Genomic DNA, 14,237 nt, shown 5'->3' on the forward strand with positions numbered 1-14,237 from the left:
AATTGTGTGATCCTTCTTTAATTGTGTGAATATGATTTATATAGTGTGCGTGACAGTTGTGGGCCACCGTATATATCAGGGTGCCTATGCCTAGCGTCCTAGGCCTAGGCTAGGCACACTACTAGCTAGGTATCGAGTCGGTCTGATAATTGTGACCGCCGTTTATGAACGCCTAAATTCATGAACTTTTATAATTTACTCACCATCGTCTTTGAGTACAAGTGTTAGGCCGATGGTTTTATTTACTATAAACATCGTCTTTATTCGGATCACCAAAAATCACCGCGATCGTATTAAAAGAGTTTTTAGTTCTTCGATATGGTTGAATTAAATCAGTCGGAAAGCCGCGTTGGTAACGCATCACTGATTTCATTCATTGTGAGGGCGCGCTTCGTGGAAAATGTTGGAATTTTTGCTATTTTAGTACACTTAGAAAATGGTATAATTTTGATATTAAATGAAATCAATAAACGTATTTCAATAGTTGAACTACAAGCGTAAATAATGATAAAAACTGTGATCTAAATTCCACAGATTTTTTGTTTCAAGAAATATCATTATTTTATGTATAAACTTTTTTACTTTAATTTTTTTTTAAATGATGGTAAAAAATCATTAAATTTCATATTTTCTAGATAAGGTTTCAAAGCGAATTTAAAATCCTTTCAAGATAAACTATTAAGCTATCTATTAAAATAAAAATCTAATTTTAAGCTTTCTTGGGATGCAACTCCCACTAATCAAACCAAACCTACTACATTTCTGTTCTGTTTCGATCGAAAAATCGCCATTTTGAAACTTTGTTTACGTTTTACGAAGCTGGTACGAATCGTCCCGGACCGAATCGTGTCTGTGTTCAATACGGTTTTCATGCAGGCGTATTACGTCATAGGCCTAAGATTTCAATTTGCTCCCCGATTATTGTTCTATTTGGTTTCTGAGCTAGGAAAGGCTACCTACTATAATTACTTACTTGATTTCTAGCCTAGCTAGGCCTAAAAATAGTATTTTCTAGGCCTAGCTAGGCTGAGTATTCTGATATAATACTAATAATAATATTAGATAGGTAGGCCTACCCTAGTGAGTGTTAATAATAGTAGCTGGGTATTCTATAGTCTAGGCTGGTGGTAGGTCTATCCCAGCTCTGCTCATATACCAAGCAAGAAGAAGCCTGAAGGAGAAACTAGGCCCAGAACAAATAAAAAACTGTTAAAAAAACAATAAATGGAAAAACAAAAAAAAATAACCCATTTTCAATTTATATATGGGGAATGTTTTATAAAATCGGGCATGTTTGTTTCAGAGACTCAAACGTGTATTTTTATATGGTCATGTTTTTAAAAAAGATAATTATGGGCCCAGCTGAAACCAAGATATAAAAATATAAGTCCATCATTTACTTGAGTATTGTTACAGTGATTGGTTGGTACTCAGTATTTCAGTATCTGGCAGTAAATGTCACACTTGTATATAAATATTACTTTATTAGATACAACTTGCATTTCACACAAGCAACCAATTTTTTTTTACGTATACAGAATGTGAAAAAGCAGTTTTTAATACAAATATCTTTCAAACAATACTGATATAAATAGTAAATACTATACTACTGTATATAAAAACTTGCTTTTATTTAAATAGCACCTTGTTCATCAAACATAACAAACTAGCTAGGCCTATATCATATTAACTTACGTGAGTCTTACGGTTGTACTGATTTTATTATTGTTTTATATGTTTATATTGTATGTATCTGTGTGACTCTGGTTAATAAAGTAAATCAATCAATCAATTGCAACTTAATTTATATCTTATCATTGACTGATCTGAAACGCTACTAAAACTTGAATGCGTATGAATGTATATGTTATATTATTATTAGCGAATAAAATGAAAAACTATCAGCTGCAGCAATGATATTGAAATCGAGAAAACCATTACAGCTTCCACCGTCCAACCTCATATTGAAGAACGAGACAGAAAATCGTCGAGTCTTGATACCAACAAAAAACCTAAAATGAAATGAATAGCTGAAATGTAATGAATGAAACTATTTAAATAATTGTCACTATGATATGAACAAAACATTGCATCGTTTAATACAGTATAATTATTCAACAACCTGAAAACATTTTCAGATATAGGCCTACCATGAAAAAGCAGCAAATACAAAATTTCCTTATGTCTGTTTATTGTAATAATTATTAATATTATAAATAAATTGTACCCCTCAGTTGTCAATAATTTTACTATAAATAAATATTTAACTATATAGAATAGGTAGGCCTATACCTGTATCAGGCTGCGATTTGCTTAATTATCTTTTTAAAACTTCCCAATGCATCTTCAATATAGAGTAGGATTGTAACGATACTTTAATAATACTAAATTGTAACTAAAGTATTTAAATTATTAACAGAACATGTTACTAGGCCTAGGCCGATATAATACGACAACGATCCACCAGGTCGTGCATATACTCACCTACAACAACCACAATCAACACACCATGCACCACACACGACGGAACTAGTGCCGCGAGACGTAACAATATATGACATGAGGACCTTTTTTAAAATGTTCGCTATAGGAAGCTTAAATAGGGTTTCAAGCCAATTTTAACGTAAAACAGACTATTGATACTTACTCTATCCATATACGTCGGTTTTTTGGTAATTCACTGTATGGGATGCAAATCCCACTAATGGAAAATTTGTAAACAAACACCTGTTAGAAAACTTCAGTTTTGACGGACGCACACGAACTTTGGAAAGAAATTGTCGCTGACAACAAATCCAACAAATTATTCAGAAAATTAGGTGACCTGCGACATCTTAAACATATAAGGAACTGATCTTACCATATATGGTTAATTTTTCGCCAACTAATGTTTATTAAACAGCTATTAAATGACGTATACTTTATGCTAATGTTTTCGCGCGAAACGTTGATGCTTCTGTGCCGAGAGAGGGCTTCTAAAATTTATGACGTCATGCGAAGTCGAAAATTCAGCGATAACGGTCATATTTCCCAACGCGGCTCTCCGACTGAAATGATTCTAGAGCATGATACGTCATGTTTCTAGCTACTCGTCGGGTCAATAGACAAGTCCGGCAAATCGCGAAAATTTCTAGTAAACACACTTTGTAATCGTAAAAAATATAAATATTGATTTTTATTTTTGTTTCTTTTGCTTATCTGGATATTGAAGTGCTTTTTCAACATACCAGACTAAACATTTTGGCAAATGTAAGCCTAATACAGGTAAAATAAGCAACTGAAGTGACGGTACCCATCTCTTCTATGCTAACAGTGAAAACTCATTAGGTAAATTTTGCGATGCACCTGTGACGTCACAGCAATTTACTGCGACGGAGCTGTACGGCGAGCGCGTGCGGCGATATCCTTAATCTTGCGATGGTTCTGAAATCATATTATGCACATCCCTAATACGTTGTTAAAATATGGTCCTCGGTCAAGTTGTCATTTAAAGTAGAACCTCTATCAATCATTTGAAATCATCTCTGTTTTCCGTTTACCTTTCTTCAATTCGTCTCACCATCAATACCACACGCGATCTCAAAACTGTCTGTAAAACCATAAAACCAACTCATTCCAACACAATATAAGATACTCCAAACCTACACTGTGGAATAATCTTCCTTCCATTTTATTTAGACTCCTTTTAGAATGTTTTTTTAAATCAAAAATCATATCTTGACCCTACCTTTATTTTATACAGATTATTTATTTATTATTTTATCTTTTCTTCTTTTTTTTAAGGCTCGCCCAACACAAAACTTTGACCTCATATCAATTTGTTATTGCCTTGTTCGTTACTATATCTTTTATGTCAGAGTCTGTCTTCTGAATGGGGGTTGACCGTAGTGTAAATATTATTTCCAGTCGTTCCCTTACGGGTTGAAGGAAGTGTTAATAGGTGTCCACTTAAAGGACCAGGGGTGCCCAAAAGAGGGATTCTACAGCATTTTAATGTAAATCATAATGGAAAAAATAAACATGGCTGCTGAATGGTGACCTTGTAAGAATATCTACATGTTATGACGGGATTTTAATTACTTGGCGCGTAGTTTTTCATGTACCATCATTGATGTAAATTACGCGCTTTAGTATTCACAGGAGATAGCGCCAATTAGCTACAGCTGATAGCGCGGCAACCCAAAGCAGACTATAAATTCACAACAATGTACGTGTGTTATTAGCTAAAACAATGATATATAAATAGTCTATACTAACAAGACATTAAAATGTTTCCCAATAGAGAAAATTAAATAGATTGTTAGCGAGCGCAGCTGCCTGCACTTGACTAATTTTCTCTACTGGGAAAATTCCTATTAAAATTTATTTTGATGAAACAAAATACTATTGTAATGTTTTAAAGCAATCATAAATCAACTACCAGTATCATGATGTGATGTACATTTTCTAATAAAACGCTGTTCTCGAAGTTCTAAAATTAATTCTAAATGTGCATATTTTCAATGGTCACGTCATCTTATTTTTTTGTACGCGCGCGTTTTGTTCAAGCAAATAATATAATTACATTTTAAAAACTATTATTGTCAGTTGAATACAGTTGAGAATAACGACGGTAAATTCGCATGACGTCATTACCAGAATAATTACATAATAAATTTACTTTTTTGTCTTTTTATGAGTCTAACGCTATTGCTTTTTATTTGGGATTGAAAAAAAACTAAATAAAATATGTATATGCCTATCATACTGTACATATTGATAGTCTCTTTTATAACACTAATTGATGTTGATTTATGTAACTTAATTATTATTTTACCCCTTTTCCGTTACATACCTGTGTCAACTAACAGTAACGATTTTAAAACAAGCTCAGAGGCTTAGTTCAAACCAAATGATTGTTATCGGTCTGCTATAGCCTAGCAAAATGTGGATACTTCATAATAAATACTTGTGAATACAACCATTAAGCCTAAGTAAAGCAAACTAATTTTATATTTAAAACACATATCTCATACCTGAAGTTGGCCGTTCCAGTGAAACCATTAGCACACGCAATTGTTTCCCATCTGGGAAAACATCTCTTTACTGGCATATTTACAATTCTTACAACGTAATAGACGCCCCTTAATTTGCATATTCACCTGTACGGCGCTCTAAATCTTCCAGACATGTTGCCTTCAAATGTGCAAACAACAACATTTGTACGCCGTTAACTGGAAAAACGAATGTGCAAATCATTTTTTCAACCAAAATTGTTTATTAAAAATAATTTAATTCTAAATAGTCACGGGTTTTTCTAACAATGTTTTCAAGATATAGCAACTTACATATTTAATTAGTACAGGCTGAAAAAACACAATGATGTCCGGCATTATTATTTTTCCTACGAGGTTAAGGCAGAAATCATGAATAATTCATTACCTTAATTATTTTCTATTAATATTATATATTAAGATAGCTGATCAACTTCCTAAATATACTAAACCTAACCCTCTAAATAATCTCTCTCATCTATTAAAAAACATTTTTTTGATAGGTTAACGCCTTTACCACTAGACTAAACATTTCGGTTGGCAAACGCTGTTTACACAAGTTATTTAATCTCTCTCCATCTTATAAAGCGCCCTCTATAATGTCCCATATTACGTCATAATTAAGGTAATGAATTATTCATGATTTCTCCTCATAGGAAAACAAATCATGCGTCCAGGTATGCAGGACTGACACGTGGTCGCTGCTTGCTGTAGATGGTAATCCATACCGTTGAAATTAAAGTCCCGTATAGTTGTTCTCTTATTTTAATGGAAATTCACAAAACATAAAGAACTGAGTTCATTAGATTTTATATTATTTAAAATGTATTTCTGTTATGCGCGATTTGAACAATTTACAGGCCCGTAGTCAGGGGGGGTTTTTATGGTTCGGGCGAACCCCCCCTTTACAGCGAACCCCCCCTTAACCGACTGCGAACCCCCATCCCCGACATCCCCAATACCTCACCACCCTCATCTCTGAAAATCCTCCAAATACGTGCCCCACAATACAAAAGGTTATTTGTAAATTGAAAAATTCGTTAACTCGTTCGTGAATAACTCATACCTTATTGTTAAACAAATGAATTGGTTGCCGAAAAATAATACGAATTTTTGGTCCCAGGATGTAACATGATATTGACGTGAGCTTGGGCACGAACGAATCGTACAAAGGACACCGCTAGACAACCGCGTACCTATTGTTTCGATCACTGGCAGTCAGCATGCATATATAGCCTTCCGACGTACATCAAAAAATGGAACGCTGCGGTTACCTACAATATGTATGTGTGGCTATGAAGTATAGTGGATTATAGTGAATTTAATATATTACACTATAATATCTATGGTATCATGTACTGTAGTTTACACCTATAGCATTCGATTATTTTTTTCTAGACCACCAGCCGATACGTAGGCCTACTCAACTGTATCAATACCACCTATTTACATTGATATATTTCGTTTCCTCAACAAATTGCTGTAAATAAATATAGATAGAGCTATCAGGGGCGGTCGCAGGACTATTTTAAGAGGGTTGCCCAAAGACTCCAGGGCTGTAGACACTGAGTATTTGAGCAAGAAAATTGTTAAATGACACCCCTAGATGGCCGCAAATGGTACTCTCGCACGTAAAATTCATGATAATTTTTTTTTCGTTCAATGCGAACGTCACGGGGAGGTCCCCGATGAAGGTACTTTTGGTACGGTAATACATTCTAATAACTGTACTCAATTAATGTAAATTAATTATCAATTAATAATTTTAAAAAGTTATACAAAAAATATGAAGCTGTTGCTATAAATATATTGAGCAAAAGGTTAAATTGTATAATTTGGAATTTTAATTCATTTAAAAATGCTAAATAAAGTCAGATGTTAAAACCACCATTTCCAAACATTCATTTTTATTTATCCACTATAAACTTTACAAAAGTGTTGTTTTAAACCACACTCCAAATAAAACATAGAAAAGAATGATAGGACATTTGCAGAAAGAAGCAAACTTTGCTCTGCTACCGGTATAACACGGTTCAAATTTCGGAACGTCTATAAATTACTACGGAAATTCGGCCTAATATTTACGAACGTACGGAAATGAAGATAAATAAGGTACTACACGCATCGGAAATACAGAATACGCACAATTATGATTTGGCCTAAAAATTGGCCTTAGATTATGGAAAACCCCCGGCAAAACGCAATAATTATGGACAAATCGATTATTAGCCTTGGCAATATGCCTAATATTTAAAAGGAATGAATATAGGCTATATTTCGTTTGTCGATGAATTTTTGAATTCATGTATGAATGATTGATCTATTAGAGGTAATCTGTGATGGCTCTAGTAACACTGCTATGCGTGGGTAATTTGTGAATAACGTAGTATGCTACATACACGAGCCTAGATAGGGAAGATCTGTACTGTCGTTCATTGCGAGAGGAGGGGGAAGTCCGGTAATGAAAAATGTAACAAGCCAGAGATGAAATAAAATCACTAACATTTAGCTGATTGTCGTTGTTTTAGTCGTCGTCAGAAGTTTATCGACCGACATCTATTTCTCATGTGTTGAGCGTTTCTTTAATTGAATAATTTTGGATTTTCAGTAAATTACCAAAGGTTTATTCAAAGTCAAACTGTAATTAATCCCTCACTATTCAATCAAAATGTTATTATTATACTACTATATTGTTGAAAAATGGATTGCGTGACATGAAAATTGATTGATAGTAAAACGTAACAAAGATACATTCTTGTCTGGTTATTAGGTACCGTATTCATGCTCCGATGAAGCAGAGGATTATTTTTGTAGCGTTCCATTTAAAATGAAAAGAAATATTTTGGTTGTGAAGGTCGTTTTAACAATTAGGCTAATATCAAAACATTCAACAATAATAAAATGCCCTGCAACTCTGTAACTACTTTATGACTAAGCCTATCAAGTTCCGGGTCCGGATGGATATTGTATACGATGAAATGGAACTCAATTTTAATTTAGTGGCAGAAACAACATTTAGTATGAAATTAAGGCTGTTGCCCGGGCCACAAGGGAAACACCCCTGGGTTCGCCCCTGGCTATAATAAGCATTGAATTTGCCTTCTCACCCAAATTGTGCTTTTTTGGGGGGCTTGTAACTTGAACGCAAAACAAAATACCGAGTGAATGATCAAACAATCAGCGGTGGTTCCGCACACAGAGCACGCGCATCTAACATACGGCGGCAACAAATGTTATCGTGAGGAGGAGGAAAAAAGTACGATCGTTTTGTTCAATCGTAGCATGCTGCATGAGAGTGTTTTTCCGGCCAATTAGAGGTGCCATTTATCATGAATGTTATGTACGAGAGTACCATTTCCGGCCATCAAGGGGTGTCACTAAATTCGCCTCAGACCCCACCCGCGGTGCAGTGACCCAAATACTTATTGTCCGAACCCCCCATTGACAGATCCTGGCTACGGCCCTGATTTAGTCAATTTGAAATTGTGAGGTCAACCACCCCTATTCAGGAGGAACCTCTCTATTGTATTAAGAAGACACATTTTGGGTCTCTAAGGTGTTCCATTAAAAGGGGTTCTATAGTTGTCATGTAAATTGTTGATGTAAATACCAATGTTTCGCGACCACTCTAGGTCTAGGGTACTATAAGGATTCAACTTTCCATTAAAAAATAAAAGGTTTATATTACCGTAGGCCTAACTGTGCCCTAGGCCTACATTGTGTACCTACGAAATGTATTGTTCTAAGCTCAAACTAGTGTTTATTTCATTTTTTATTCATTTTCAGTATTGACTGGGAATTTAAGAATATTGATATACCAAATTTGAATACTACGCCACTTTCGATTTTTGTAAATTTCTACCCGATTCTGTCACAGCTGTCAGTAGATACAGTCTAACTTACTATTGCAAGTCAGATACGTGTCTGGCTGTAATACATACTTCGAGTAAAGTATTTCATTGACAACGGGTGGATCACCCTTCCTAAATTACTTCTTAAAATGTTTTTTTTTATCTTTTGTGGTTAACCACCACCTATATTCATTCAATGTTTCATAAACAACAATTACAGAATCTCTAAGCATTTTCTACTTTCTTTCGTTATTTTCTTATTTATATCCTCTTTAATATTAATAATAATTTTAATATTTTGCCCTATACGTAGTATCCAATGTTTTCTTAATGTATATATTTGTTTTGTCTACTAATATATGTTTACATTATTTTCTGCATATTTTTTGTTTTTATCTATTATTTTAAAATTATATTTAAAATGTGCAATCAAGACATCCGAAAAGAGAAAGTAATGTACAGTTTTTAAATGACTAACAAGGCTATATACATGGCTGCAGTCACATGCTCAATTATTGTTTACCGACCAACCGACCGACATAGTGAGCTGTAGAGCTAAAAAGTGCTGGATAATTCAGCTTCGAAGATTGCATTTATTTGTAACCATTCTAAAGTACCCATCTTTATTCATCTGTACAAGTTTATTATATTCATCCGGTATATTATGAATTGTTTTAAACCCAAATTTAATTTCCGATGCATAGTGATATGTAAGGTTTCTTCCATCAGGTGCAGTGCTGAAGGGATAAAATCCATACAGTGATATCATATCGCAATACGGTAAAGCTGCAGTGTACAAAAAAAGTCCAGATGAAGGGCCATTTGTCAAGTTGAAAAATCTGCAGAAAAATACAATATTACCGTACTTTAAAAATAATGTAGGCCTAAATTTTGAATATTGTAATGAATTACTTATTTGTTACGGGTGCATCCTGTTTTTAGTAAAATATTTTATTTTTTACTGATTATATTGTTTTCCTTCCTTTCCTCTCTCACTTTTGGAGGCCTTTCTTAAAGTACATTTACTCCGCATAAAAAGGAAATGCAAACAGAAAAATATCTTACCTTTTTATCGGTTTTGACAGGTATGTGAATGGATAAGCAAGTGATATATTCAGCAAATTGTGTCTTGCAAAAAAATTTAGCACCTCAAAATGCTCAAAAGGTGTAACGTTACGCACTTTAGAAAACCAAAGTATGACATTTGTTAACTCTTTTAATCTTTGCAAACCATAAGAAGAATTGCAGACGCCATTATATTTTCTCATGCAGACCCGAAATTGTCTTCTTGCTGCGTTATTTACAGACATTATGTCCGTTTTGTTTCCAACATCATTTACAAATTCTTTTATAGGAGCCATGTTTGATCTCATCACAAAGTCATGAGCGTCGATTTCAGAGCCACATCCACTGCTTCGAAGAATTCCGCCACTGCCGACTACTGCGCATGTGCGATGCCGAGAAAGTTTCTCGCCTGCTCTCCTGTCAATATACTTGCCGTAACGTCTAGCCTTTACCATCTGTTTCAAACTCGTATATTTAACTTGTTGATGAAGAGGTATTAAAATATTTGATGCGAACATGTTTGCTTTGTTCCTATAACAAAAATGATTGAAAAATGATGTTTGCTATAAACATAAATTATTTATATTCAAATGTTCAAATTGCAATCAATTAATTGTGATTGGACATTACACAATATTTAAAATACAAATGAGTCATTAAAAAGGTTTAAACAGATAAAAAGTTAAACAAATACAGTTTTTTAAATTAATGTATTGTTGAGTCAATTGGATATAACAATATATAGAATACATCGAAATCAATAAAAGGTTGTATATTAGTGTCTACCATTGGTGGAAAACTCCAAGGTTGGTGATGAATTTCCTTGCTTTTTCCGTCTTAAGTCTGGTAAAGCAAAGGCAATCATCGTTATCGTCATCATCATCATTGTCGTCATCGTCGTCGTCATTATTATTATTATTATCATTATTATTATGGTCTCTTTTTGCCCTTTTTAGTGACTTAAATTATTGTTCTTTTATCATTATTTTATTATTGGTCAGAAAATGTGTTCTGTCGTGAAATGTGTTCTTTTTAGAACAAATTGTATAAACATGCATTGTGCTACATTGTGGTGCAGCCTCATGTTTACAGAATGTAGAATTCTTTTATGAATTTTTAAGAAAATCAATATTATAATGGCCTGATGTGTGTAGACTTAATTCAAGTGAAAATGTTTTATGCCAACGATTATAGACAACGTCTTATATAAGTCTCCAGGTAAAATGTTATCCTGAGATGAGTAGGCTCGGGCGCCCTAGTAGTAATTAGTCACTACAGTTTTACATCAATACATCAATCAAATAAGTCAATACATTTATACGTAATTTTACTTTCTGACCAGAGTGATTCCAAAATAAAAGATTGAATGAATGAATGACTGAATTATTAATATTACGAAAATAAATGTATCCTTATTGCTTTACTAATTTTAAACTTCTTTATTATTATTGGGTTTTTGTTTATTTTCTTGCAATACTTTAGTAACTTTAATAAACAATGTCCTCAGAAAACCTAATATTTGCACACATACACACAAACCCTGTTCACCATGGCTGATATCAATCTGTTAAATCCAATTCTCTTTATACTATATAAATTAATTTACAGGATAAGCAATGTGTTTTTAAGTCTATGCATTTTTTCTTTTAATGTACAATGACTAATGGAGAAGTCTAGAAATAAATGTATGTATTTTGATATATCCAGTATTAAACATAGAAACATTCATTGACTCAAAATTCAAGTTGCGTCATTGAATTCAAGCAAGGCCTATTTAGATAAACTTACCGTAAGTCGAATACCTTGGCTAAATCAATGGTTTTATTAAATTCAATTTCAAGTAATTCCTTCATGGTTCTCCTCGGCGGCTCACCAGTTGCAAACGACCTGTGAATAAAATCTTGATAACATAATATTGACTAAAAAAATCTAGTAGGCACGTGTCCAATTAAAGTACAAATGCATTCGATTATATTATGGTAACTTACTCACTATTAACATTATCTGCACCTGGACCAGTGTAGTAGATATAGGACAATCACTTATAAGGTCCCAACTTAGATAAATGAAGTATTGGGAGACTTTATGAAAGCGTGACCAAGCAATGTGTGCGGTATATTTTGGAAAAATTCAATCAAGCATATTATAATTACACAACGATACAAACAATGAGTACTGTACATATGCCTCAAGTGTCTCAAGAGTGGAATATGCCTCATTGTGTTGGCGAAGTAGGCGATTATTTTTACCTAATGCAGTGCCAGGGTTGTATGTCAGTAATAAAGTTTATTTGTATATTATGTGTTCATATATCTAACAGTAGAGCCCACCCACACTCACAGTAATAAAGCTTATTTGTATATATTTTTATATTATATATAACAGTACCAACACTCACAGTAAAAAATTTGCGATTCAAATGGCGACCAAAAGTGGTTAATACGTATTTACAGTATTGTCAAAGTATTGCAATACTATATCTTAAGGTTTTAAGTTTATTCTCCAAGGGCACATACATTTACCTAATAATTTAGAATGTTACATTCATAGCAAATCAATACATTTGTATAAACGTATATTAAATCTATATCAAATTAGTGTTTTTTTTTAAAGAAAATCGACTCTTTCAACTGCATTCCATAAGTTTCAAATGAGACAAGAACAATAAAATAAAACAAGTTATCCAGCCATAATCGAGGTAATCGCTGTTGAATGCGTATGAAATAAACAAAATTACAATGAGCTCATAATTAAAAAGATCTTTATCAATCAGATTTGTTTTTACTAACCTTGAGAAATACGTTCTGTCTATGTATTTACTTTTTTTTGATAAATGTAATAGGGTGATTGTAGTTGCCAATATGGAGAAACTTGTTAGAAACGTTAACAAGGTGATCGTCCGTTGTCTAAGCATATCGAAGGTTATCAGACTTCTATAAAATTAGATAAATAACATTTTCTTACCAAAAACAAACAATACTATAATATTTAAAAACCGTAAAAAGGTTAAAAACAGTAAAAACTGTTAAGGTTTTAAAATACAGAACACTATTGTTTAAATTGCTCATAAATAGTCTAACTGCACATATAGAAAGAATTTGCCATTTTGTACATTCTAGTTTTTTCTCTATAGTCTAGTCTTATTGCAGATCTCTTGAATAGACGGAACGTCTGCTACCATCATAGCCATTTTAGTATTCTCTGTAATCTATATATAAATTATGGTTAATTCTGACATAGGCGAGCACAATGCAAAAACTTCGGTACAAATCTCCGCCTTGGATACCTACCTTATCTATCTCAGATGTACCGCGAAACCTAGATTTGATAACATTAGTGTTCAGTTCGACGCTATTTTTCCATATTTCTATCTTAGGAAGATATTATAAAGAGTTTTTTAACAACATTTATGATTTCAACAGTAGATTTTCTACTCAATTTCAATTCTTGGCGGTCAAGTAATTTCTGCTTCTCATAATCGACTATCTCCCGTCACAACGACCTCTGGTAAGTGACCACCTCTATTGAACGACCACCGTCTCTTTTAAGGGACCATTTATCATAATCGACCACCTCACCACGGAAGTGGTCAATGATAAGAAGCGGTCCCTTAACAGATACAGCGGTCGTTCAATAGAGGTGGTCACTTTCGAGAAGTCATTGTGATGGGAGATGGTCGATTATGAGAAGCAGTCCCTTAATAGAGGTGGTGGTCCTTTAAAAGAGGTGGTCACTTACGAGAGGTGGGGTCGTTAAGAGAGGTGGTCCTTTAAAAAAGTCGTCTGACGATTATGAGAAGCGGTCCTTTAATAGGGAGAAAGAGATCGTGGTCCCTTAAAAGAGGTGGTCATTTACGAGAGGTGTGGTCCTTAAGAGAGGTGGTCGATTATGAGAAGAGGTCCCTTATGAGAGGAGGTGATCCCTTACGAGAGGTGGTCGATTATGAGAAGCGGTCCCTTAACAGAGATGGTTGCTTGCGATGTGTGGTCGTTTTAGAAAGTTGGTTGCTTACGAGAGGTGGAAAGACTAGATAGCTAAGTAAAGATCGATGCATTTGCACTTAAATGAGACATTTTTGTAAAATATATAACATTTTCTACATTAGCTGGCGATAGTAACTACATAAGCTGGGAGGCAATTTTCGTTACTACATAAGCTGTTGACTGTTTCTACATTAGCTGGTGTTGATTTTTATTTACTACATAAGCTGTTGGTGTTTCTAAATAAGCTGGAGGTTTTACTACATAAGCGGTGGGTTGTTCTACATTAACGGTTGTTTCGACATTAG

At 33.8% G+C, this 14,237-nt stretch overlaps 2 protein-coding genes across 2 annotated transcripts in view; both read right to left on the reverse strand.

Moving 5' to 3' along the window:
- LOC144855424 (actin-related protein 2/3 complex subunit 4) overlaps window positions 1–14,237 on the reverse strand; it is a 138,882-nt gene that overhangs the window by 71,934 nt on the left and 52,711 nt on the right. The gene's annotated exons all lie outside the window — the stretch shown is intronic.
- Window positions 9,441–12,877, reverse strand: LOC144855416 (CMP-N-acetylneuraminate-poly-alpha-2,8-sialyltransferase-like). The gene is made up of 4 exons (XM_078713266.1): window positions 12,739–12,877; window positions 11,738–11,836; window positions 9,950–10,480; window positions 9,441–9,723 (listed from the first exon to the last, which is right to left on the reverse strand). Exons 1-4 carry the CDS (start codon window positions 12,861–12,863, stop codon window positions 9,459–9,461), a joined length of 1,020 nt encoding a protein of 339 aa, XP_078569392.1. The 5' UTR covers window positions 12,864–12,877; the 3' UTR covers window positions 9,441–9,458.

Source organism: Antedon bifida, chromosome 11, assembly GCF_963402885.1.
Source record: "Antedon bifida chromosome 11, ecAntBifi1.1, whole genome shotgun sequence".
Lineage (NCBI taxonomy): Eukaryota > Metazoa > Echinodermata > Crinoidea > Comatulida > Antedonidae > Antedon > Antedon bifida.